This window comes from Platalea leucorodia, assembly GCF_965183815.1.
Source record: "Platalea leucorodia genome assembly, chromosome: 2".
NCBI lineage: Eukaryota > Metazoa > Chordata > Aves > Pelecaniformes > Threskiornithidae > Platalea > Platalea leucorodia.
This window is the reverse complement of record NC_138824.1, coordinates 73646232-73673142: the sequence shown is the minus strand read 5'-3', so window position 1 is coordinate 73673142 and position 26911 is coordinate 73646232. Positions and strand designations below refer to the sequence as shown.

The 26911-nt window shown below is 36.0% G+C and overlaps 1 protein-coding gene across 8 annotated transcripts in view; it reads left to right on the top strand.

The window, feature by feature from the left end:
- HERC2 (HECT and RLD domain containing E3 ubiquitin protein ligase 2) overlaps positions 1 to 26911 on the top strand; it is a 116399-nt gene that overhangs the window by 27621 nt on the left and 61867 nt on the right. For 5 of the 8 annotated variants that reach the window (XM_082303852.1, XM_082303851.1, XM_082303848.1 and 2 more), the window contains 31 exons: positions 3509 to 3728; positions 5391 to 5491; positions 6283 to 6439; positions 7257 to 7367; positions 7698 to 7869; positions 8468 to 8641; positions 9286 to 9474; positions 10133 to 10284; positions 11127 to 11284; positions 11724 to 11855; positions 13245 to 13496; positions 14410 to 14603; positions 15149 to 15349; positions 16009 to 16237; positions 16312 to 16436; positions 17766 to 17944; positions 18878 to 19062; positions 19442 to 19597; positions 19873 to 20058; positions 21187 to 21357; positions 21464 to 21567; positions 21682 to 21832; positions 22461 to 22675; positions 23573 to 23705; positions 23815 to 23942; positions 24065 to 24260; positions 24864 to 25000; positions 25508 to 25681; positions 25762 to 25898; positions 25980 to 26131; positions 26554 to 26745. In XM_082303852.1, coding sequence (XP_082159978.1) covers positions 3509 to 3728; positions 5391 to 5491; positions 6283 to 6439; positions 7257 to 7367; positions 7698 to 7869; positions 8468 to 8641; positions 9286 to 9474; positions 10133 to 10284; positions 11127 to 11284; positions 11724 to 11855; positions 13245 to 13496; positions 14410 to 14603; positions 15149 to 15349; positions 16009 to 16237; positions 16312 to 16436; positions 17766 to 17944; positions 18878 to 19062; positions 19442 to 19597; positions 19873 to 20058; positions 21187 to 21357; positions 21464 to 21567; positions 21682 to 21832; positions 22461 to 22675; positions 23573 to 23705; positions 23815 to 23942; positions 24065 to 24260; positions 24864 to 25000; positions 25508 to 25681; positions 25762 to 25898; positions 25980 to 26131; positions 26554 to 26745 — 5163 coding nt within the window. Of the gene's footprint in view, positions 1 to 3508; positions 3729 to 5390; positions 5492 to 6282; positions 6440 to 7256; positions 7368 to 7697; positions 7870 to 8467; positions 8642 to 9285; positions 9475 to 10132; positions 10285 to 11126; positions 11285 to 11723; positions 11856 to 13244; positions 13497 to 14409; positions 14604 to 15148; positions 15350 to 16008; positions 16238 to 16311; positions 16437 to 17765; positions 17945 to 18877; positions 19063 to 19441; positions 19598 to 19872; positions 20059 to 21186; positions 21358 to 21463; positions 21568 to 21681; positions 21833 to 22460; positions 22676 to 23572; positions 23706 to 23814; positions 23943 to 24064; positions 24261 to 24863; positions 25001 to 25507; positions 25682 to 25761; positions 25899 to 25979; positions 26132 to 26553; positions 26746 to 26911 lie in introns of those variants that run through there. The other 3 variants (XM_082303849.1, XM_082303850.1, XM_082303855.1) reach the window with 3 other exon arrangements.

Sequence of the window (26911 nt, the reverse complement as noted above, 5' to 3'; positions counted from 1 at the left end):
AAGAAAACAATTTTATTACAACTAAGTTCAGTAAGCTTAAGTTTATGCTTCGTGCAGGTTATTTTTATATGGTTTGAATCTTGGTGAGACTAAATCATATTTTCCATTTGAAAAAAATATTTTTTGCATGCAACGTTTAAATATTTGAAAATAGTATATTGTAACTGAACAGCTCTTCCTATTACTAGTTTCTGAATATAAAGACTTTGGGTTTTTTAGGGCTAATCACTTGAAAATTGAATTCTTTCCAGCCCTTTTTCTTCATAAAAAGTAAAGACAGAATTTTAGTTGATTTCTTTTCTAGGTTTTGTGTTGTCTTATTTTGACTTTATTTGTTGACTTAATTGGCAGGAAAGCAAAATAACTTGCTTCTAAAATCCCTTACTTTAGAAAGCGCTGTTGTCAGGTTTTGTTTTGTGAAACATTGCATAGTCCATGGAACTATGGACTGTTTTTGTATTAAAACAGAATTGAACCTTTGAGGTATTGAAAACCTACATTAATGTTAATTTTTTTTGTGAAATGAGCCAGTTGTCCTGTCACATCATTGAGTAGGATGTTGAGTATCTTACAGTTTAAGTAACACAGTATGTATTGGCTGAACCATTAGGAATTACTTTTGTAGGTGCTGCTATAAACTATTTTTTTTTCTGCACAGTCACAATATTGTGTGTGTATACAATGGCCAGCTTTAAAACTGGTACCGCTTGATGTGCATACATTGTGTGTGCTTCCATAGGATTCTGATTTTTTAATGCATTCAGAGTTCATACAGTAGTTCGTGTCACCTATTGCATCAGAATGGCTGGGATGCTGATAACAGCAGTACCGTGGTTGCTTGAAAGTGGTTTGAAAGGTATGCATTGTAGGCTTTCAGGGAAGCTTCCTCGTAAAGTAATTGCTGGAGGATTGTAGGTGGTCTCTGCCTGTCCTAAGTGTTTCTTTCCAGTAGTCCCCAGCACATATGTTTAATAAGTGTGTTATTTTGAAATGAAGGGCTTTTTCATCTACTACTTCAACTCTCAAAAATAATTTTAGAGGTTGTCCACATTTCGAGAACTTGCCAACCGGGAAGGAGTGGTGAATGCCATAGCTCTGTATTACTTCATAGACTCTGCTGAGTCTGGCACCTAGTGCTTGGTTTCTGTAGCACCATAGACTCTCTCTTCCCCAAACGTAAGCGTTAATTGAAGTGTCTTGTTTTTTCTTCATTAACTATTTCTTTACTTTTCCTGTAGATAGATGAGACCATAATGTGGGAAATGAATCTGCAGAATGAAATCGGTTGCCAAAAAGAGCAATGTTAAGCAAAGCCTCTGTGAAGTGGAGAGTATGGTCATCTCTTACTTCACTGTTGTGTCCTGGTGATATTTAGAGATGGATAGGGCTTTAGTGTTCAGGAAGGGAAGAAAAGACCCCCTGATTTTTATCTCTTCTGATGGCTTGTTTAGAGGGATCTTGAAACTGGTATGTCAGCATTGACCATGTTCTGTTATGATACTCTGAAGTGTAGAAGCCATGTGCTGCAAAATGGTATTTTTGCTTATAAAATAAAGGTTAAGGCACACCTAAGATGACAACAGCAGCTTCAGAACATGCAGTTTATATTTTGTAAGAGTTTTTATTTGGTGTTCTGAGTAATGCTAACACTTCACAACTGAGATTTTTCTCTCAACGTTGTGGTATTTAATGAAACAAAATTTTAGTTGGATCAACCTGGAGGTATATTGGAGCTTCAGACTGGATACTGATGCAGTCATCCATTAAACTTTCCAAGTAAACTTCTATATGGCCATAATGTTAAGGGACATTATAAAAGCCAAACCAAACAAATCAAACATGCCTTTGGCAGGCATCTGTTTCATTTATGTGTTACTTTACATTGTGATCTGAAGTAGCTGTATGTATGTAACTTGTTTATACTCGACTGTACTATAGAATTCTTCGGGGAATTTTATAGGGCTAATATTAAGGACAGTGTGGCTTTTTTTGTCATATTTCTTGTTGTTTGAGTCAAGGTATGAATGTGCATAATAGCTGCTATTGCTTTTGTTTATTTTTTTTTTAAGGTCTAGACTGCAAGGAACACTTCTGAATCTATTCTTACTCATTGAAAAAAAAATAAGTTGTTCCTCATAGTCAGGTGGAAAGATGTAAATTACCTCAGGGAAAGGAATCTAACATGTTATAAAATGGTGAAATGTGAGTAGCAATGTTGAAAACAGGCTGGGGTGATGGCTGACAACAAACGATAAGTGACCGTGCAATGCGATCCAGTGGCAGAGAAGGCCACTTGAATTCTCTGCTGGGTATGCAAAGATGTGTTGCAGAGTGGGGACAAAACTTTGAGATGCTTTATACAGTTACAGTTGCAAAAAAACCATTGTGCCTCATTAGATACAATTTTCAACACTAGAGACTATCAGAAGTGTGTCTAAATTCCTGTAGCTTCGAGGCAGCTGTTCCAAAAATGTGGTGTGGTTTTTTCTTTTTTTTCCTTTTTATTTTAAGATTGTGTCCATCTTCTCACAGACACTGTTACATATATGCACAAATATGTTTTCTTTGTACCCCTCAGTCAGGTGTCAGTTAAAACAAAGGTAATTCTGTGTAGCAGCCAGGCAGCAAATGTGGTTGGCTTAGGGACCAGTGCAGTAATTCAGTGCAAAGCAGAGTGGCGTGGCCCAGTGATCAGGCTGTTAATAAAGGGACAGAAAAGAACCCTTCTAAGGACACACTTTGTTGATGTTCTAGAAACTAAAACTACAGAGAGTATAAAAATACACATTTTCCAAATCTTTATTTTAAAGTGTTGGGTGGTTTTTTTTTTTTGTTGTTGTTGTTGACACTGTACTTGTTACCATTATTAGATTACTGGGACTTTGGGCTGTTGACTGCTTTTTCTGGTTAGTGAAGAATTAATTCTCTAGTGTTGGTACATAAGTCAGGTCTTTTATTTGCTAATAGTACTTGCAAACATCTTAAATTTCTGACATTATTTGTTTCAGAAGCTTAGCAGCTCTTGGCAGTGATCCTAGAGCTTCTGAGAGTAGTTTTCTAACTTCTGAGGAACTTAAGATAATATCTGTCAGTGCAAAATGAAAGTATATTCTTGTGGGGACTTGCAAGGTTATTGCCTGCACTTGAGATAGGTCTGACTCTGAGGTCTGAAGATGATAAGAATTTGCTGACTAACTTGTTTTTTTGAAACACATAAATATTTCCTATGATGTTTTAATTTCAGACATGAAATACGAAGGTTCAGATGTGTTCACACAAAACCAGTTTTGATGATAGCCCTTGTCTAAACACCTGTTAAGTATGATTGTGATTATGTAATACTGTGGCTTAGAAATGTGTACATTAAATATGGAAACAGGGAGTTTCACTGGGTTTTGAGGTTCAGACTTCTGGTCAGTTCATAGTTTTCAATTTGTCTTGATTTTTCTTGATACTGTATATAACAAAGATGAACGCCCATAAAATGATATTTTTCTCTGATCCTCAGACGTGAATGAATTGAAGGAATGCCTTCATGTACTAGTGAAGGAACAGCAAAGTCTGGCCACACAAACTGCTACAACAGCTCTTTCAGCTATGAGGCTAAAGCAGAGGCTAGTTATCCTGGAACGATACTTCATTGCATTGAACAGGACCGTTCTTCAGGAGAATGTCAAAGTTAAGTGGAAAAGCAGTAGTATTCCTCTGCCTGCTGTGGATAAGAAAAGGTAACAACACATGCATGAACAAGTTAATACATTAGGAAAGTCATCGAAAGGTTATCAGCCTGTGTGTGAGAGCTTAATGTCATTTCTTCCTCCTCGTGAAACATTAGCAGTAAAGAAACTCTTACTTCTTAAGATGGTTTTACATGGTGTTATCTGCCACGCAGTTTTCTTCGTTGGCTAATGCTTGCTTATAGTGTTTCTGTTCATACCAGTGGGTTTTTATTGTAATACATTGCTGTAGATATTATTTTTTGAGCTATAAGTATACTTTTATTGAGGAATTCCTTTTGTTGTACTCAGCTAGAAAGTATGGAGTAGCCTGTTCCAGAAATGATGCTCATGGAGGCTGCATAGTTCTAATAACATTAATATATTTTTTTGTCAATATTTGCTCAGTTAAGGCACGTAACAAATCTAAAAATACAAATATATAAAAGTTGAACATAGTTTTCCTTAGCTTGGGTGAGAAACGCTGTAATCGTACATTTTATATGAAACTGTTTCCAGAGAACTAACTGAATAAGAAATAGTCTGATTACTTTCCATGTCTTGATAGCTTATTGACCTAAAAATAGAAAAATCTATCAGATGAGGCATTAAAGAAGCTATTCAGTAGCTGAACAAGGTTGCTGTCTGACAGAACAAGCAATTTAGCCAGGGAAATTTTTATGTTAGATTGTCTCTAGCTTCAAAGATGAAAGGAGACAGTAAGTCGATATCATGAGTGGTTATTATGGATTGGAATTCTGACAATGATATCTTTCTCTGAATAGTCTGTTCTCTGAAATATTTTTTTTTTTTCAGTTCTGATTAAAAAGAGCACTGGTATATTTAAGTTATCAGACTGCTAAAAATGCCAGTTTAAATTTTTTCTCTTGAAAAAGTCCTAAGCAGTTCACATTCTTTTGATGTGAGATTAAAAAGAAAACACAATTGTTGGTGTCTTTCTGAGAGGAAGCAGTAGGGAATCTCCTGTCATTAAGTACAAAGGAAAGCTTACTTAAATTAATGTGATTGTTTGCATAAAAAGGTTAACAGAAATGTATGTGAGTCCAGTGGGTATTAACAAAAGTTCAAGCTATCTCTCTTCCTTACACACACCAATACAGAAGCTGCAAAGAGAGATTTGTAACATTGACACTTGAATGGAAAGATAAGAAATGACAAAATTGATGGAATTAATTATAAGTAATTGAAGATTCATTAAAAAAAGCCTATAAGTATAGCTTATGCAGTTCAAATTAACTAGAAGTATAAACTTCCTGAGTAAATGATGAGTACATGAAGTATCTTACGTCTGTGTATTTTGAATACACCATCATAATTTCACTCTGAGTAACTATAGGCACCTTTCTGATGGCAGTCAATTATGCTGGTCTAGTTTATTTTTTCTCTGTGAAGCTTTTTGATGTTGGAGGTTGAATTGGTTGTTCTTTGAAGCAGCTGAAGTTGAATTTTGGTTGTTGACATTTTGATGTTAATCACCTTCATTCTCAAGAGAAAAGTACAATTCTTTTTAAAAAAAAAAAAGTGTAATTATATATGCATGCATATAGCGAAATTATAAAATTGTTGAATATACAAATTATACAGATAATAGTATAAATATATATTATTACTATACAAATTATATTGAGACAATGCATATATAATTTTATTTAGCCCAAGACCTGTAGGCAAAGGTGTAGAAGGACTGGCCCGAGTCGGATCCCGAGCAGCACTTTCATTTGCATTTGCGTTCCTTCGTAGAGCCTGGAGGTCAGGTAGGTCTACTCTGTAACATATTGCATATATTTTTTTCATTAGAAGACAGATGATTCATTATAGCATGTGTGCATGTAAAATATTTGCATAGAACTATACATTTATAAATGTTAGATTTGCATAATTTTGTCTTATGTTTATGTGGTATTATGCCCAACAATACTGTTGCTGATCGAAGCCATCCAAGCCAGTACCAGTGCTGTGTTGTACTGGGATACTTTTGTGTTCAGGAAGGCAAATTGGGATTTCATGAAGAGAACGTATTTTTAATGCCAGGTTTCAGAAAAGTTAGATTTAGTCTTCAGACAGGGTCAATCCACTATATTACTGTGCGATAGTAGCAGCTTAGAAAAGGAGTTTGGAGCAGAAGTGTGAAACTTGCATTTAGTTTGTGTACTTGTCAGTGATCGTCAAATTGCAGAGGTTGGCAGAACCAGAGGTTGTCTGTGCCACCTTAACCTACCTGTTTGTCTCAGTCTGTGCTGTTTGTTCAGACGGCAGCTCGCTCTTTGTCCAGCCAGCCGTAGTTCTTCTGATTTCCTCAGTGGATGCATAGTAGGACGAGCTGGTGTAAGAGCTGTCACCTTTCTGAATGTATTTTTTGTGAAGCAGATAGTTCTTCAGAAGTCTTGCGGTCAAAATGTTCGTGTCAAAATTGAGAACTTTGTACATATGATTAAGTAACTTGTAAACTTGAGGTTATGAAAAAAAATCCACAAAACATTGTATACAGAAATTTGTATGACTTCTGTAAAGATGGGAGTGTAACTAGTATTACTGTGTTCCTTAGGTGAAGATGCAGACCTGTGCAGTGAATTGCTACAGGAATCACTTGATGCACTACGAGCTCTACCAGAGGCATCCCTTTTTGATGAAGGGACTGTATCTTCTGTATGGCTGGAAGTGGTGGAAAGAGCTACTAAATTCCTAAGGTCTGTTGTGACTGGGTAAGTTTCTTTTTCTGAGCATTGCTGAAGTAGCTGTTAAATGGCAAACTTGCATCTCTTAGCAGCTGATGGCATAAACGTAATAGTTTATGGAAAATTAAAAAGATTGCTTTCCTTTTCTAATGTTGTTATACAAGCAAGCAAAAAAATACATGAACTGTTGAAATGATGCTCTTTAAATATGATTTAATTCCTTTAACTGTTTAAGAAAAACCTGAATTTGAGTATTCTGAATCACTGCATGTAGACTTACCTGAAAAACAGAGTTTCACTAATGTAAACTCTGTCCACATGAAGAGTGCTTTGGTAATACAATATATGTGTACACTTAATTGTGCCTTTCTAGTATAGTAAAATAATGCAGAGTTCTGTGCATATGGGGGAAAATACACTCATATTGGACTTAGAGCACTCCCCTGCTTTTCCCTGTTATTTAAGGAGGCTTAAAGTTACCCTTTTACAATAGTTACCAGAAATTAATTGTCTCTTGAATACTGGAACTACATCCTTATAGTGAATATCATAAAGAATATTTGAATTTCACCTGTGAAAAATGTTTTTTTCAGGTTCTTAGCATATTTAATAGAGCTATAGAGTAGATAGTGAAGCTTGGGGCAATTTTAAAGCCTAGCTGCCACTCCAAAAATTGATCTTGTGTGGAATGTGTCAGCTTTTCTTCTCAGCTGCTTTCATCAGCAATTTTGTATTTTTCTGTAAGTTTAGTGGTTCTTGGTGTGCTGTAGATGCTTTTGGTAAGCAAATATGTATTATTTCCAATTACTTCTTAGTTAATGTATGTTGTTTGACTTTTATGTAGAGATGTGCATGGAGCTCCCAGTACCAAAGGGCCAGGAAACATTCCGTTACAAGACCAGCACTTAGCACTTGCCATATTGCTAGAACTGGCAGTGCAGAGGGGTACACTAAGGTGAGAAGCATGAGCACTCTGATTTTTAACCATCACTGTCTGTTGGAATGGCCCGAGCAGTGCCTGTCTTCAGTTTTCATGGGTGTGGGTTTATCGTAATAATTGTGGTTCAAAGTGTGTGAACCTTTTCTGCAATGCAGTGGCAATCGAGATCTTATGTTAGCTAGATCGCGAAATCCATTTTTGATATTTTGATAATCTGTTTAAAATAGAAAGCCGTGACATCTGATATTGCTAAACTTGAAAATTTAGAAAGTGAATTGTATGAATAACCTAAAATAATGTTTTTAGGAATGCTTATTAATAGAAGATGTAAACTTCCTCTTTCAGCCAAATGTTGTCTGCAGTTATGTTGTTGCTTCAACTTTGGGATAATGGAACGAGGGAAACTGATAATGAGCGATCTGCCCAGGGAACAAGCGCACCCCTTCTACCTTTGTTACAAAGATTTCAGAGTATAATATGTAATAAAGACGTGCCCAATACTGAGGAAGAGATTCAGGTACTTACCCGTGGATTATTTGAAAGGAGCATTATGTTGGTATCAAATTTCATTTGACTGGCTAAAATAATTATAAAATTATCCAAACAATATTGGCAGTAGTGTTTTCCATGTAAGATATATATACACCACTGTTATTTGGTTTTCATGCATACATTTGAGTTTCTTGAGGTAGGAGGACAAATGCCATAGTATGGTTAGAGGTAAGCATTGTGTTCCAGAGTTAATGCTTTTGTGATAATTAACTTAGAGATGTGGCCAGTTAACTTTTCTGCATATTTGCATTGTTTTTATTTAGTTGTGTTTGAAGTTAATTGAACTATGACTCTTAGTGAATACTATTTAGGTTGATAAAACATAGTAAATCTTTTTTATTTTTCTTGTAACTTTCTATTATATTCACAATCTGACTATATTTTCTCAACATGTGTGTTTGGAATTTTCCTTTACTGTAAGAAAAAGGATGTGCAGAGTTAGTTCAATTTCTCTTAAACTTGTGCAGATACTTAGCATGTCTAAAATATATTGGGTATCTATATGTGTACAGGCATAGAAATACCTTGAATATTCTTCTGACTGCTCCTTTTTTCTTTTCTAGCTCCTGACTTACCCTCTGAGTCCAAATGAAAGTTTTCTAAGGTATCTGACTTTACCACAGGACAATGAGCTAGCGATTGATCTGAGACAAACAGCTGTAGTGATCATGGCTCATTTAGATCGTCTAGCCACCCCGTGTATGCCTCCACAGTGTAGCTCTCCTACGTCTCATAAGGTAACTGTTTGCAACATCAAATTTAGTAAGATATTTTTCCTAAAAGCATAACTGATTTTCAATTTGGAAGGAAAATGACTCCTAAGATTCTTCAAATTCCCTTTTGATTTTCACAAGGTAACGTTGAGTTGCCGAAATCTGTCTAATTTGGGTATCTTTTATTACACCAGCGTTCTTTCAGTCAGCCTTGGAGTACAAATCTATGGTTTGTGAACCATTCTTTCTTATCACAGTGCTGTGGCTAATTCTGCCATGTTGTGAGCTGTTCCCTGTGTTTATCAGAGTAAATGCTCAAGACCAGACTTTATAAATGTTGGGGGTCTGACATATTTAAAAAAAAAAAAAAAGAAAAAGAAAAAAAAAAAGAAAAAAAAAAAAAGTTAAACTTCCCAACTTGAAAAATCTCTGAAGGCTTAGCGTAGATATTTATAGCTCATTCAGTACCAGACTAAACTGAATATAATACATGCAAGCCTTTATTTTTGATATCTTCTAATAGGTAAGCTTTACTGACTACTGGCAGTAATGACTGTCACAGATTTGAGTATATTTGGCATATAAAGGTTTAAAAAATAATCTGCTCTATGCATTTTATTAAGTTGCATATTTCAAAATTAGTACTTACAGAATGTCTTATTTTCTAGGGATCTCTGCAAGAAGTCATTGCTTGGGGTTTAATAGGTTGGAAATATTACGCTAATGTGAGTGGTCCAATTCAATGTGAAGGACTTGCCAATCTTGGCGTTGTGCAGGTGGCCTGTGCAGAGAAACGTTTCCTAATACTATCTAGGAATGGACGGGTTTATACACAAGCGTACAACAGCGATACTCTGGTGAGAGTTTTTTACGTGTTTTTAAAAATGTGTTCTCTTCTGTATTACTTCATAGCATAAGTCTGCTCCTTTAACTACGTACAGTATCTTGGAAGAGTAGATAGAGACATGCTGATTTTTGTGAGCTTCTATGTTGTTTTTAAACTTTTGGAAATAGTGGGTTTGATATCTTGTATTGATTTGATTTGATGAAATGCATCTGGTTTCTGTAATTTCTATCAGGCTAGAGGTTATGAATACAATGATAATTGCTTTCATTGGTATGCTGGCCTTGGTAACGGCTGTAGAAATTGGCAGATATGAAATGGATTTTACTTCAGTGATGTAACACTGTGCCCAAACTGTGTAGTTTCTCAAACAAAACTATACTGTAACAGAAACATTTGTCACTAAGATTGCCTGTAAGATTAAGATAAAAACCATTTTCATATATACTGCAGACCTTATGAGGATAGGAACAAAATAACTTCAAAGCATTGTTTTTGTCAGACTCGAATAGTAGATTTGACCTTTTTTTTCTTTATACCTTCACCTCATTAATTTGAGTGCACAGTTCTGATAAAGCTGTATGAAAACTGTACTAGTTATTCTGTATATAGGTAAGGGATGGAAAATATAAGCAGTTTTTGTAAGTGTATTGCTTTTATTTGGTTCACAGGGACCACAGCTGGTGCAGAGTCTAGCTTCTAGAAATATTGTGAAGATAGCAGCACATTCAGATGGGCATCACTATCTTGCTTTGTCAGCAAATGGTGAAGTTTTCTCTTGGGGTTGTGGAGATGGTGGAAGACTAGGCCATGGGGATACAGTGTATGTAATAAAAATAATAACAACACTTATTTGCCAGTGTTCTGAACTCATAGTAAGAATTATTCAGTTGTGTTTATAAGCACGTTCAGCATTTGACGTTCACCTCTGTTATTGAACAGAAATTGCATTCTCCCTGCATGTTTTCTCTGCCTCTAATATTCCCAGTTCTGTATTAACGCTACTTTCTGAAATACTTGTGGATAGAATGTGTAGTAGGGGTTGCACTGCTATTAGGCCTTTTATTCATGGCTTTATGAATCCACAACACATTTTCTCTAGAAACATTGACTGAAATGTCAGAGCAGGGTCATCATTTCCTATGCAGTCATGTTGCGTATATCATTCCTTTTTTCCCCCATGTTAAACAATAACATTACTGTTCTGCTTTTGTGTAGGAGCAGTCTTCTACAGAGGTATTCTGTAGAGGGTATACATCAATATGTTTTAGAGGTTCTCAGTGTATTCCCCCAGTGCTGAATTCCCTATAAGGCAAAGGAGTTACTACACAAGGGTTAGCAGTGTCATGAAATTAATTGTTCAGGTATAGCAATTAAAGATAATCTTTTTTTATAGTAGACAAATAATTTTTAAAAACACTGCATTAATTTAATCGGAAATAGAAATCATAGTTTTCAGCCATTCCTTCAGTAGTTTGTATGTTGTTGAACAATCTGAACTTAATTTTTGGCTTATAGCTCTATTTATATCTTGATACGTCAGACTAGTAATAAGGTTTGCAGGTAGAATTGCCGCAATTGTTTTCTAACAAGTATGTCACACCTTTTATTATCTACTCATCAGATATCACCTTTTGTGAAATATGTCACCTTCTCTTTAAATAGCCCTCTGGAGGAACCGAAGATGATATCTGCTTTATCTGGAAAGCAAACTGGGAAACATGTTGTTCATATTGCATGTGGAAGCACCTACAGTGCGGCCATTACTGCTGAAGGAGAGCTATATACATGGGGACGAGGAAACTATGGCAGGCTTGGTCACGGTATGTTACTTGATATCTTAAAGTTAAGTTGTTTGTCAAAGAATTGTTTAGTGCCTGTCTCAAATGATCTTATCCAACTTACCTAACGCTGATTTGAGAACCATATGTGGTTGCACATGAATTGAAATAATTATAGGAGGGATTGTCTCAAAACCACTAAATTTCTATGAGTTATGCGAAAATAAGCAATTGGATGGAGAAGAAAAATCTATACTATTCTCTGTTGCCTTCCTTGTGAAGCAAAGACTGTCTCATGGGTTAAATCCACATTAGATACCTAAGAAACCATATGGGACCTTAGTCATGATGCTCAAATCTGAAAAAAAAAACCAAACCAACACCACCAACCCCCCCCCGCCCCAACCTAAACACCCAAAAGCAAGCAAAAAAAACCCAAACAAAAGAACCTATCAGGCCTTCTTGGTTTTGCTTCTCACAGAACTACTTTGTTTTGAAGGTTCCAGTGAAGATCAGACCATCCCAATGCTCGTCACAGGGCTGAAAGGACTCAAAGTTATTGATGTGTCCTGTGGTAGTGGAGATGCTCAGACTCTTGCAGTTACTGAAAATGGTTAGTAGCAAAATATAACTTTAAGTAAGCTTACCTTTTCTTCCTTTCATTCTGAAGATATTTATACTGCAGATATGCTTATTTTAGTGGCTTGAATTCTGTAAGAATTTGAAGCTGAAATTCCTTTTCGGGAAATATATATGTGCATTTATACATTTTGCATATAATTTATGCAGAGATATTTCCATGCATAGATATGCAATGTATTCATTATGAACATGCAAATATATATTTCCATTTGTGGTGTTTATATTTAAAATACCCGTGTAAATGTATAATATACACACAAAATATTACATATATGTACATACATGTCTAAATTTAATGTATTGTTATATAAGTGCAAATAACTTATGTTGTCACAACAGCCAGAATTTTGAGTAGGAGAGTTGTCTGTGTTAACCCACAGGAAGTGCCAAAGAGAGGCTGTGTTGAAATTCTGCTTCCGAGCATCCCTGAGTGAGGTGCCTAGGGTGAGACAGCTTTAAAACCTGAATTTCAGTGTGAGGTTAAGCCCCAAAGTCATCCCTTAGACAGCAGATAGTTCTTGGAAACTAGTTGTTCTTTTAAAATTATAGCTGGTTATGGTGATGTGTAGTATTTAAAAGCTGAAAGATTTGCTCATCTAGGAAATGGAAACCCAGAATTTTTTTTTTTTTTTTTTTTCCCCTCTTGATCTCCTCCATGCATGCTTCCATTGCTTATCAGAGTACCTTAGAGACTAGCTTATGCAAGTGGGGAACATAAATGCATCAGAGTGTAAAACAAGACTTTCTTTTTGGACATGCATGGGTTTACCATTTTTGAACCACAGTTTTATTTAATGCAGATGCAGAATGACTTGTCTGTTTCTAAGTTCCTACATCAGGGCTTAGTCTTAGTAGTGTATTTCAAAAGAACATGATAGACAATGGCACTTTTAATTTCATTTTGTGAAATGGTTCAGTGACAAGAACGGAAAATTAAGAAAACAAGTTTCACAGACAGTTTGGCCATTTGATGTGGAAAAAGATTTTGCAAGTTCTTATAAATAATGCCTTATAATAAAAGAAGGCAGTTTTTAACTAAAGATCATACTACAGGTTTGATTTGCAGTCAATCCTGTACTTCCTATGTGTTTAAGAAGGACTTTCTGCACACTGATGAATTTTCAGTGCATGTTGTGTATTATACTTTTTATATTCAGTTTTATCAACATGAAAGCTTTTCAAATCTTTTTCTTCCTTCTTATTGTAATGAGCAATTAAAATTCTTATTCTTAAATTACAATTTGAAAATTGTGCTTATTATAGAATCTCAGATTTTTAAGAACTCGCTTGTCAAAACATACCTTCATTACATGAAAAAGCAATGCAATAGTTTTTGTTTTTTTTTTCTCTTGACTTAAAGGCCAAGTGTGGTCTTGGGGTGATGGAGATTATGGAAAACTGGGAAGAGGAGGCAGCGATGGTTGCAAGACTCCCAAGTTGATAGAAAAACTTCAAGATCTGGACATTGTGAAAGTACGCTGCGGGAGTCAGTTTTCTATTGCTTTAACCAAAGATGGCCAGGTCTACACCTGGGGAAAAGGTGACAATCAGAGACTTGGGCATGGAACGGAAGAGCATGTTCGATATCCCAAACTGCTGGAAGGCTTGAAAGGTAATTGTCAGAGCTGGAAATATTACAAAGTTCTTTTTGGTGGTGTTGGAATCTTTTACTGGACACTAATGATCGCAACTTTAAGAATGATGGTACTATGTCATATTTTATGCTGATTGCATTGAAAAAGGTAGTATTGCACATTTTCCATCACTTCTGCATTTATATATTTAGAATTCTAGCAGATGTAGAGCCACTATGTTACAACTACTTAAAATGCTCCTTATCTTGTGTTCTCTTACTGCTTTTCTTTTATTATGTTCACAGAAATGCTTATTTAAAACATGTATTTTTGCATTGTCATGCAAATATATATGTATATATATGCTTAGATTAAGGCATGGAATAAATGAAAATCACAGGCAACAAGTAATGTCGTTTGAAGTTGTGTTCGTGCCAGTACTTTTGACTAGTTTGTAACAGAGTGAAGATTATTTCTTGCATTTGTGAGAAACCTGAGGTTTTGTAGGGGAAGATGAGGAAGAAACCTCCTACATTGCTCTGTCTTTCCTAACATTGTTGTTCATATATGATGAATGATCTAATTGAAAGTAACTGCTGAACTAATGACTACAATATAACTTTACAGTCTCTGTCCATAGATGGGGAGATCTTTTAATAAACCTTTCCTGAGAACATATCTAAGTAGAAGGGATACAAAAGAGAAGATTTTTTTAAACTTGTAAACTTTTGTACTTAAGCTGTCTCTTAAGAATCTTTAAATATTTCCTTGGTTTTTCTTTTGCTGTACTCTTCCAATCCACTACTAAGGCAAAGGTGAGACTCTTGACATCCATAATGTGTTCATAGTTAAGTATGGTTGTAATTAGCACAGTTTTCCTTACCTCTGATATTTTTCTGTTAATGATTGTAATCTTTAAGTTATATTTTCAATATTTGACTTTCCTATCAGGAAAAAAAGTGATAGATGTAGCAGCTGGATCTACCCATTGTTTAGCACTGACTGAAGATAGTGAAGTGCATAGCTGGGGAAGCAATGATCAGTGTCAACATTTTGATACTTTGCGGATCACCAAACCAGAGCCCGCAGCTCTCCCAGGATTAGACACGAAGCATATTGTTGGAATTGCTTGTGGGCCTGCTCAGGTAAGTTTTATTTTTGAATTGTTAATTGTGATTTGTCTTTGTCTCTCACTGGGCCTAGTTCTGTACACTGATCCCAGTCCCTCTTTCTGTGCTTGCATGACTTTTCTTATTGTTATTTCTTATTCTGAATAAGTGATGGCTTGGAAAAAACAAATCTTGTGCAATTCCTCTGCCAAAAAGGGATGACTAGCTTTCCCTCTGTTGGGTATTCTGAGAAGTAGGTATTTACCTGTTTTGTTTTTTGTCTGGTATAGCAATCGAAGAGTTGTCAAGCAGAGTGTTTCCTGCAGCAAAGATAGTGAGGTATCTGGACTGGCATAACAGCACTTTGGAAAATGTGATGAGAGAGTTCTTTTCTGGGATTGGTAGGGTTTTATGTATGTTTACAAGGATGCAAGTGGAGGGTTCTCTTCAACAGATGTGCTGATATTATTTCTGCATCTTCTATTACTGTTTGAAGGCAGATGTCAGCTTTACACTCCTATCTCTAATCAGTGTCATCTTATATTTGGGAAATAATTGTTGAACTTTGTTTCCATTTATAGAGTTTTGCTTGGTCATCGTGTTCAGAATGGTCAATAGGCTTGCGGGTGCCTTTTGTGGTGGATGTTTGCCCCATGACATTTGAGCAGCTAGATCTTTTACTAAGACAAGTGACGGAGGGAATGGATGGCTCCTCTGACTGGCCCCCCCCTCAGGAAAAGGAGTGTATGGCTGTGGCAACATTGAACCTTCTGAGGCTTCAGGTACCTTCAATTTCTTACACATTGAGCAGTCATTGAACTAAATGTTTCAGTAAATTGCATGGATGAAAACAGTGGACTTAATGTGCTTTAAAACATTTTTATTGATTTAAAAAGTGAAATAAGTACAATATCACTCTCTACTCTTTGAAATTTGGCAGCTAGTGGTTGTTTTTTTTCTTCTCGACAGCCTTTGGATCTCATTAAAAATGAGCTATAAAAATAAAATGTAAATTGATTAAGCCTTGTATACTCACTCAATAAGCCCATACACTCAGAGATTTTGAGCATTTCTAAGAACTTCAGATAGCATTTTTGAGAGTGAATGTCCTCTTTAGAAGGTATCTGACATTCACTGGAGATGTGCTACTTTTCCTAGCATACTGCAGCGAAGTAGAAACAGTTGAGGTTATTGTTTAGGTTATTGTAATTCAGAGTTTTAGGTGATACAGTTAAATATAGTTAATAATCTTTGAGTATTAGGTTAAATTCAGTATGTGTTTGGGCAAGCCAGCTTTTCCCTTTTATTTTACAAATTTACTTACGAAAGTTTGTATCTTGGTCAGTGAACTTACTCAATTGCTCCAGGGTGGACTTTTTTTCAAGTTCACCTCTCTTCTTAATTAAAATCTGCGTGGGTTTTTTTCCTTTCTTTTTTTCAGCTTCATGCTGCCATTAGTCATCAGGTGGATCCGGAATGCCTTGGCTTAGGTTTGGGCAGTATTCTGCTGAACAGCCTGAAGCAGACAGTGGTAACATTAGCAAGCAATGCTGGTGTTCTTAATACTGTGCAATCGGCTGCTCAAGCAGTGCTGCAGAGTGGATGGTCTGTGTTACTGCCAACAGCAGAAGAGCGGGCTAGGGCTCTCTCGGCGCTCTTACCCAGTGCAGGTTGGTCCTAAGATTTAAACCTATTTGTTTTGTGCTTGCATTTCTAGCTTATTAATAGCTTCTTCCATTCTTAGTTTCAGGAAATGAAATGAGTGTAAGTCCAGGCCGTAGATTTATGATTGACCTCTTGGTGGGCAGCTTGATGGCTGATGGAGGCTTAGAGTCTGCACTAAATGCTGCTATTACTGCAGAAATTCAGGTATGTTTCAGCGGCTTTGCAGCTCTGTATAAACAGAGTAAGAAGATGTATCAAGTGTTTTCTGAAGCGTGTGGATTGATGACATCCTCTCTAGATTTGAAACTTAAGCCAGTGTTTGTATGGAAGCATGGATCATATTCTCCTTTTGAGTAGAGTTTCTTTTCGTTGCCTAGAGTGATGATCTTAATGGTAACAAACGTTTTCATAAAGCTCTGTAATAGGAGCATAATTTTACAAAGCACTTTGTACCTTTCTGTGGGATTCTTGAGTTCTTCACTTCCTTGATGTCACCCATATCTCTCCAGCAGAAATTTCAGCCTTATTACTTATGAATTCAAGATGAATGAATTCTTTGCAGCATCCCAAATTTCCATAGGTTCTGTTTCAGACTGTTTCGAATGTTTAACAGATGCTGACTAGTTACGCAAAGGATGAAAGAAACGTTCTGTATATGCTGTTTTCTCTATTAGCCTCTCAGAGATGGGAAATCCTCTGCAGAGACTGCTTTAAATTGCCATATTTACGTATGGCCATGAAAACAAAAATGTGCTTTTTCCTTGCCTCTTCATTTGTTTAATTCTTCCTAGTATATTTTCTTCTTGTTTTTTCTCCACTGTTGGTAAATGGGGGTGTTTATGATGCAGGGGAAATGCGTGTATTAAGTTTTGCTTTAATGTATAGTCTAGCGTTAGCATTTTCTGTTGTATTTAGAGACATGCAGGACGTCTTGTTTCTTAACGAAGTCTCCTAGGGCACGTTTACGTTATAGCATAGGTCAGAGATGCCTGAGCCAACTTCAGATATATGCTGACAGTGATCTAGGTGGCAGCATACAGCACTGCACAGGCTAGTTTACATTGTCTAAAACCCGGGTGAATTTGTTTCCATAGAGTTCTGTATGACTATAGCTCAGTAGCCAGTCTAACCCAGGTTCTTCTGCAGTGGACTGGATTTGTTACTTTTATAAATACAGAGTAAACATGCCTTCAGTTGTGAACTATGCAGCAGCTGCTGGCATGTTTAAACATACATAGAACAGAAATCAATTGTTAACTTGGTTTGGTGGAAATTGAATTTGGAGTTTTTCTACTCTTGTTTACCTTCACCTCCTACCCGCTGCCCTTTCTTTTTATATTATAATTGTTTAAAAAAAGAGTGCCCATGTGATTGCTAGGGAATATACAATACACATTTGTCTGGTAGGAACTGTTTCATTTCTGGCATAAGTAAAAGTAACTTGATCATGTTATTATGAATAGTTGTTAGTAAAATGTTTCATAATCACAGTGGCAGTTTGCATGTTTTCTTTAACTTGGTTTACTTTTTTAGGATATTGAAGCAAAAAAAGAAGCACAGAAAGAAAAAGAAATTGATGAACAAGAAGCAAATGCATCAACGCTTCATAGGAGCAGGACTCCATTGGACAAAGACCTTATTAATACTGGAATCTATGAATCTGCAGGAAAACAAAGTTTACCATTAGTTCAGTTAATTCAGCAGTTACTAAGGTAATTGCTTTGAATTTGTCTTTTATTTTGGTACAGAAGATCTGTTTAGATATTTTATGAACTAGTCAGCTAAAGTCAGTGACTAATTTTGGTTAGCAAATAGTCTCCTGCTAGCATTTTAGCTCCTCAGAATTCAAAATGTTGAACATTCTCCCAGCTTGTCTATAGTTTTGCTATTTTATGTTTGCTAAGGAGCAAAGTTCTGTGCTTAACTTTCTAAAATCGGGTAATTACTGCCTTGCTTTTATGGATTTTGATACTTCTTCCTGTACTCTGAAAGTATGTGTAACAAATATAGGACAAACGTTCAAAAGCCTGTGCTTACAAAGTATGAGAATCGGCACAATTTTATTTAGAACTGAATGTTTTGCCTCAAGGAGACTGTAGCTGGGATTCTCAGTGGGAAGAAACCTGAATTTTAAATTCTTGACACTAAGAAAGAATTGTGAATGCGTGACCAATAGGGTGCTGAGAACAAAGCTTCTTTATGTCAGCTACAGCAGTATTTAATATGTAGCATATGTAGCAGCAAGTAATTATGAGATTACTAAGAAATGTATTGTGCTTTTTCACTTAATTGTGATGTTAACCATGTAATTTAATCAGTACTTGAGACTCTTTTGAACTACATAGTGTCATGACTTTCATTGCACCTTTCAGTTAAAATTATCAGATTATGTTTTTTGTAGTGAGTGATGACAAGAAATACAAAATTGATGTGTTTTACAAATCCTGTTAAACAAAATGCCTCTACAAAAACCATTGACTTTTTGGGTACTACGGTGCAAACAAGGGAACATCCTACAAAGCAACTTCGCATAGGTTTCTTATATATTTGTGTGAAATTCTAGCAAAAGCTTAACCTGTGTTTCTGTGGACTGCCTTCACTATCAGCTCCCTTTAAGTGCTTTACAATACTTTTATACCAATTAGGAACATCGCTTCACAGACGATAGCCAAATTAAAAGATGTTGCTCGTCGCATTTCTTCCTGCATGGACCATGAACATTGCAGCAAAGAGAGATCTGCTTCTCTGGACCTGTTGCTCCGTTTTCAGCGCCTACTTGTTAGTAAACTTTACCCAGGAGATTGTGTTGGGCAGGTCCCTAATACATACAGTAAGTTATTGTAAAAAAAATAAGCCCCACCTCCCCCAAGCATTTCTGTAATACCTCTTTTACAGGATAGCAGTTTCTTATTTTAATTTATCTTCTTGTCTCATTTATCAGCCTAGTTGCTGAGTCTGTCTACTGAAAAGTGTTTGAAAGTAGTTTCTTTAAATTGTTTTCTGTAAAGGAAAATTCCTCTTTGGAAGGCAACAGGATCTATATAATAAATTCTTTATAAACTTTTAAGAAGTTTTAGAAAGATGTGGTTTTTTAATTCAGTGCTAATACTGAGTGGTTGCATTTCGGAAGAGTTTGACTGCTTTTGAAATCTGTTTCTTAAATATGATTATGTGATGGTTTTCTGTGCTCTTCCTCCTTTTTTATACAGGTCCTGACCTCTTAGGCGTTGGCTCTTTACTGAAGAAATACGCTGCTCTTCTGTGCACGCACATTGGTGATATACTTCCTGTGGCAACCAGCATTGCTTCTACTAGTCATAGGCATTTTGCAGAAGTATCTCGTGTCGTGGATGGAGATTTAACAGGTAGGATTTTCTTTGCTGTCCTCCTTTCCTCCTCTTCCATGAAATTGTGAAGTTACATTGTAGATGTTCTTGAAAGTTCTAAATGACTAAAAAAGAGTCAGTTTAATCTTTTGATTGATGGGAGAGAAGGAGGGCAAATTTGATGAGGAAGGCAAGAGCTTTGTACTAAAGCAGTAATAAAAGGCAGAATGTATTGTTTGGTGATTTACTTCCATGATGCTATAAACATAGGTCTTGAATTAAATCTGAATATCTTCTGTGTTTCTGTGTTTTAGGCATTCTTCTTCCTGAATTGGTGGTTTCTATAGTGCTACTCCTCAGTAAAAATGCTGGATTAATGCAGGAAGCTGGTGCTATCCCTCTGTTGGCTGGATTGCTGGAACATCTAGACAGATTTAACCATTTAGCCCCTGGAAAGGAAAGGGATGACAATGAGGATTTAGCATGGCCAGGAATAATGGGTATGTACTAGTAGCATCTGGACTATTTATGTTTTCATAAAGTAGCTATATAAAAATGGTGACTGTTCATGAACTGCTCTCAGGAAGGGAATTCTACTTTACAATACAAATTTTTATTAACCAATTCATATGGCAGTCATATGACAGTATTTAATTCTGTCAATAAATTCTTAAGGAAGTTATATATAGAGGTAGGATTAAGCAGAGTACAAATGCAACTTATAAAAGCAGCAGTTCACATCATTTTGCATTTTGAGTGTGAAAAGTTGCAGTGAAAACATGAGTAGTACATCTATGCATTTTGTTACTAAATTCTATCTGTAACATAAAGGGAGAGTGATGTGAAAGCTTTGAAATAAGGGATTTTTCTTTTCCCAGGGCTCTTCATAGCATGAGCTGTGTCTGGGCTGAAAAGAGAACCAGAAAATGGTCATTTGTGACTGGGAGCATTTTACTAGTGGAGGGAAAAATGAAACATGGTTGACATAGCCCAAGAGAGCTAAAGGTCACACTGCTAGACAGTAGTGTGTTGGGGAGAGCAAAAACTGTGTGAAAATTCAGTTACTGGTCTAATAGAGCAAACTGAGATGAAGTGTGAACATTACTCTGATGTTTCTTGCTTGGATGAAATTACTTTTAGTTTGAAATAGTTTACTGACATGTAGATTGGAAGAGTTCTAACATGTATGTAACCTTCCTTCTTTTATTTGAAAAAAATCTGGATTTAGACTGAAATTAAATATACAGCCAATGCCTTGCAGGCAAGCATGTAGTAAAACTAAAGTAATTTTGAGGGAGAACCGACTAGAGCAGTGATTTGTCACAACAGTGATTGTTCCGCTCCACCTCCAAACAAAACAGCCGTATAGTTGGGCAATGTTAGGTCTTTGACAGTGTGACATTGGAGATTAGTGCATAAAAGAATACAGCATAGAGACAATTTAATTGCATAATATGTAGACAGGAACATATTAATAGCCATTTTGACTTTTGAGCATATCAAAAGACAAGCAGCCTTTGACTGGAAGTGAAGAATTCAGTTAGGCAACTATTAAAGGAATTTTCAGAAAAAAAATGTACTTTCTGTTTTTCTGCTGATAAATTCTCTATTCTGTTTTATACCTGTAGGTTCATTTTTTACTGGCCAGAGTTGCAGAAATAATGAGGAGGTGACACTTATACGTAAAGCTGATCTAGAGAACCACAACAAAGATGGAGGATTTTGGACAGTGATTGATGGGAAAGTGTATGATATAAAGGACTTCCAAACCCAGTCTTTAACTGGCAGTAGCATACTTGGTGAGAATCAGCATCTGAATTAAAGACACAAATTACTTCTGTTTCAAAATTAGATGGCATAAACAGGTTTTTAGATATTATACTAACTACCTCATTCTTTCATTAGCTCAGTTCGCAGGTGAGGACCCAGTTGTTGCTTTGGAAGCTGCTTTGCAGTTTGAGGACACGCGGGAGTCAATGCATGCCTTCTGTGTTGGCCAATATATGGAGGTAAAAATGTTATATATTAATGGATACACACTTTCTGAAGTAAAGTATTGCTTTGCTTTAAAAATTCTTGTTGGAGCTTAGTTCTAGCTTTCAACTCCTATTTCTTTTAATTAGCCTGACCAGGAAGTGATCACAACACCAGATCTCAGTACTTTGTCATCACCTCTAATAGACACAGAAAGGAATTTGGGTCTTCTCCTTGGACTGCATGCTTCCTACCTGGCAATGAGCACACCACTTTCTCCTCTGGAAATTGAATGTGCCAGTAAGCAGAACTTCATTTTGAGCTTAAATAAGTGATAAGTACTTGCCAAAGCACGCAAGAAGAAGACACAGGCTAAATAAATTAACTGGAAATCTAGCACCTTCTTAGTTTTGCTGTCCTCTGAACAAGTTCTTTATTCTTAACATTTGTTACCACACTCATCAGGGTCCAATAATTTAGTAAGATTTAAATGGGGGGTTAGATAATTTTGAACAGTTAAATATCCAAAATTTGTAATATACAAGATAGAGAGAATATTGGAAGAGAAAGGAGGCTCTGTATAGCAGAGTTATCTCACTAATTTGTGTTCAATTAAGAGTGTGTGAAGCATCTCATGTTGGATTCTATCTTGTTGGGTATCTTGATTTGGTGAATAGAGGGTATAATTCAATATTAATCACAGAAAAATAGCTAAGGCCCTATTATCTCTTAAACAAGTGATGGCTGCCCTGTTACTTAATTGTTTCTTAGTTGCAGAACCCTTTTTTTTTCTGTGAAAAAGTTTCAGCAAATGGAAGAGCTGCTAAACCTTCTTTGAAGCTGTGTATGTGTTTTATTTGAGGGAGTTGTTGAGTCTTGATAGCTTAATCTTTCATCAGAAGATACATTCGTCTTTTCTTTCTTTTAGAATGGTTGAAGTCATCTATCTTTTCTGGAGGCTTGCAAACTAGTCAGATTCATTACAGTTACAATGAGGAAAAAGATGAAGACCATTGCAGTTCACCTGGTAACACTACCCCAAATAAATCAAAACTATATACACATCGATTAACTTTGAGTGACCATTCACAACCTTTTCTCCAAGCTATTGCAGATAATAATATTCAGGATCACACTGTGAAGGTAAGCCCTCAGTAGTTCTGTTCACAAAAAATGTTGCTGAAGGGTCACAGTGGTGGCCTGAAACAGTTTTGTTGGTGAAAATTCTCCAACAGTTATAACAAAACAATGGAAAAAGCTGTTTCAGAATTACTTTTTGTGAAAGGGGTGATTGAGTATTACTAATGGATAAAATTTCTGTATTTCACTTAATATCATAATTACTTTTTTTTTTTAATTTTTCAGGGGGAGAACTAAAAAATTTAAATGTATTCTTACCAAAAAAATTAATAATGCATTACTTTCCATCTCAAGTTTTAGTAGTATAGACAGACCCTGCTCACCTCCAGTTGAACTAAGATGGAGTTTTCTTTGTCAAAGTGCAAATGTATTTTGTGTGTCAGGTGCATGTATATCTTTGTCTTAAAGTCCCTTTGTGCCTTGGGGTTCAGGTTTCACGTAGTTGAAATCATGGATATTATGAAACCCCTGAAGATTTACATTGATCACTGTCTTCTGTAGTATCTTCAGATTTTCCAACCTTTTGAGTTCAACTCCTTTATCAAAAAAGCCCAAATAAGTCCTTGGGAGGATAGAATAGTAATAATGGTGAGTGAGGAGAAGACGATTAAAAGTTGTGTTAGGTGACCTGGCTATGTCAGGAAGAGATAAAGCAGTAGTAGCTTTGTTCCTTGAGCCATGTTGCTCTTCATACAAGAATGATACAGGGTATTCTTTGTAGTATTGCGTTGTAATTACTGTGTATTAAATAGTGCTTACTGCGTGGTGTATCTCACTTCTGAATGCTCGTTCAGATTGTGGAGGTTATTCAGTGTTATTTAAATGCTGACTGCAGTATTTTGGGTCTTTTCATTGTATTTAAAAGCAAAGTTAAATAGAGGCTGTTGTGTGTTTTTGCAGGACTTCCTGTGTCAAATAGAGAGATACTGTAAACAGTGTCACTTAACAACACCAATCACATTCCCTCCTGAGCATCCTGTGGAAGAAGTAGGACGTTTGTTATTATGTTGTCTTCTGAAGCATGAAGATTTGGGTAGGTAGGCTTGTGGTATAGCTGTCCCAGAATACGTTTTGGACCAGATTAAACTCTGCTACAGCTGATTTTGGAAATGTGTATTCAGAGATTGTCTTTTCCCATTAAGGTCACGTAGCACTGTCTCTTGTTCATCCTGGCACCCTTGGAGTTGACCAGGTAAAGCACAAAACCTTACCAAAATCAGTAGTGGATGTGTGTCGTGTTGTCTACCAAGCAAAATGCTCACTGATTAAGGTAAGTCTCTTACCTGCTGAAGTTCAGATTATTTTTAATTTGAAGTGTTTTATTAAAAAGTTATACATTGTTCATTTTATTGTATATTAAACAGTAACCTAATCTTTCAATGCATTTTCTAGACCCATCAAGAACAAGGACGTTCTTACAAGGAAGTTTGTGCTCCTGTCATTGAACGCTTGAGATTCTTATTCAATGAACTACGTCCTGCAGTTTGCAATGATCTCTCTATAATGTCTAAATTTAAACTTCTGAGTTCGTTGCCCCGATGGCGGAGGGTAGCTCAGAAAATAATCAGAGAAAAAAGGAAAAAAAGAGGTAAGGCAACATTAGTATTGTCGTTTTTTTTAAACAATGAAAATCAATCTCATTCCAAAGTTTTCTGCTCTATATTTGAGACTCTTGTTAGCTAAAGCATCAAAGCCATTTGCTTTCTGCTGCATTTTCACAAAGTTTTCTAAATCAATGTTTACACATCATTTCCTACAGCAAAACTAGGCAGAGGAGAGTCAAGTTTAGGTGAGGCATGCTTCTTTGTGTCCCAGCGTATTGAAAATGATCCAGCAATATCCATCCATCTGAATTGGTTTTAGTGAAGTTTAAATAGAAGTGGCATCTTAGTAAAAATCATGTTCTATTAAAGCAGTGTAGTCAAAGAACTGGTTAACTGGAAATAAATTAATGTGGTGAACAAACACCAAAGTGCTTTTGAAATTGGTCTTTAAAGATAAAAGCATATTGCAGGTATTACCAAAGCTAATTTGATAATAGTTGGACATAGAGTTCACCAGGAGTACATTTCTATCTTATTACAAGCAGATCTTAAGCATTCTGTATGCTTAGGTTATCATGCAGACCTAAAAATGTGACACTGTAAAATGTTATCAGATTACATAAAAGAATATTTTTTTTTATTTCTAGTGCCAAAAAAATCTGAATCTGCTGATGTGGAAGAATCCAAAATTGGAAACGAAGAGAGTGATTTAGAAGAATCCTGTGTGGTACCTCACAGTCCTGTACCTATAGATAAAAGGCCCATACAAATCAAATCACCCAGGGTAGGATATCAGATTTTGAATCAATCTTGTGAATAAAAATAACAAGGGGAAAAAATACTAGCTAAAGCACGATTGCTATAACTTGGCACTTAATATTCTGATAATGGTGTTTGGGATATATAATTAAGTAGGGTGCATTGTTTTAGTGAAACCTGGAATAATTCTAAAAGAATAAGCTTGTGTACTGCATATTTAGAATATGTAAAATTCCCTTCCCTAATTTTTAGATTATTGATAATTTTAGAAGTGTTCAGATAAAGCTTCATTTCAAAGTAAAAGCTTGTGATGGGTTACTTCCTCTTCTTTTGAACATTAAGGCATTTGAAATTTTATATAGCAATTGTAAACAAGATGAGTTACAAATAATACTAAGCTCTTTCCTGACTTCGAAGAAGTTTCCTTCTTTTTTCCCTCATAGTATTTTAAATTTGGGCATGCTTTTACATGAAAACTTATATTTTCAGTAATTTAAAATCTGCTTTAACATGCTACCTTCCTGTTTTGCAGGATAAGTGGCAGCCACTTTTGAGTACAGTTACAGGTGTCCACAAATACAAGTGGTTGAAGCAAAATGTCCAAGGCTTGTATCCACAGTCTGCCCTCCTTAACACCATTGTTGAATTTGCACTTAAAGAAGAGCCGGTGGATGTAGAAAAAATGAGAAAATGTTTATTAAAACAGGTAAAATGGATGAAAATAGGCTTGCATGTATTAGCAGTTTACATAAGTATGACTTTTCTTTTTCTTCCCCTCTTTTGCAGTTGGAAAGAGCAGAAGTTCGTCTGGAGGGAATAGATACTATTCTGAAACTGGCAGCAAAAAATTTTTTGCTCCCATCTGTGCAGTATGCTATGTTCTGTGGATGGCAGAGGCTTATTCCAGAAGGAGCCAATATCGGGTAAAACTCTGTTGTTTTTGCTTTCACTGTTCTTCAGTAAGAAAAAAAAATACTTATTTTTGTTGTTGTTTTTCTATGAAGGGAACCTCTTACCGACTGCTTGAAGGATGTTGATCTGATTCCACCGTTTAACAGAATGCTGCTAGAAGTAACTTTTGGAAAGTTGTATGCGTGGGCTATTCAGAATGTCCGGAACATCTTGCTAGATGCTAATGCAAAATTTAAAGAACTAGGTGAATCTCATTTTCTTGCTGTTGGCTTGGGAGAAAACTGGTTTAAATGAATATTGTTGCATTTTTTAAAGTTCCAAATAATTGGGATCCTAAAATCAGTTGCCTTGGTTTGTGCTGAGAAATACTTTGACTTTCTGTCCATCCATGTGTCATTCCACCCCCCCTCATTCCCCCTTAACCCACTTTTCAGTGTTTAAGAGAATGTTGCTGGTATCCCAGCAACAGGTCATTGATTACTCATTAGTAACATTTTGCCATTAAAATGTAAATTATAAAAAGTTTCTTGGAATTTCAGCTCCTAAGTTCTTAAAGCCAAGCAGGGAATAAAAAAATATTTTAAACCATCAAACAAATCTAGAACATATTTTATTGCAGCTCCCAAATGTCAGCTGACTTTGTTATTTGCATTACTTTTGAATTAGGTGTGCAGCCTGTTCCTCTACAAACAATCACTAATGAGAATCCAGCAGGACCAAGTCTTGGAACTATTCCACAAGCACGTTTTCTGTTGGTCATGCTCAACATGTTGACGCTGCAGCATGGTGCTAATACCTTGAGCCTCCTTCTTAATTCTGGCATGCTAGCATTGACGCAAACCACACTGCGGCTGATAGGTATGAGATCTTCTGCTTTCTTGTTTGGAGGAAAGCACGTTTTATAAATCTCCTGTATGTTTTACCTGTTGGTGTACCCAAACTACAGAATGACTTTGCTGCTTAAAGATAGTACTTAATGCTATTGTCCTTTACCCTGTAAAAACCACATCTGTAAGCACAATTG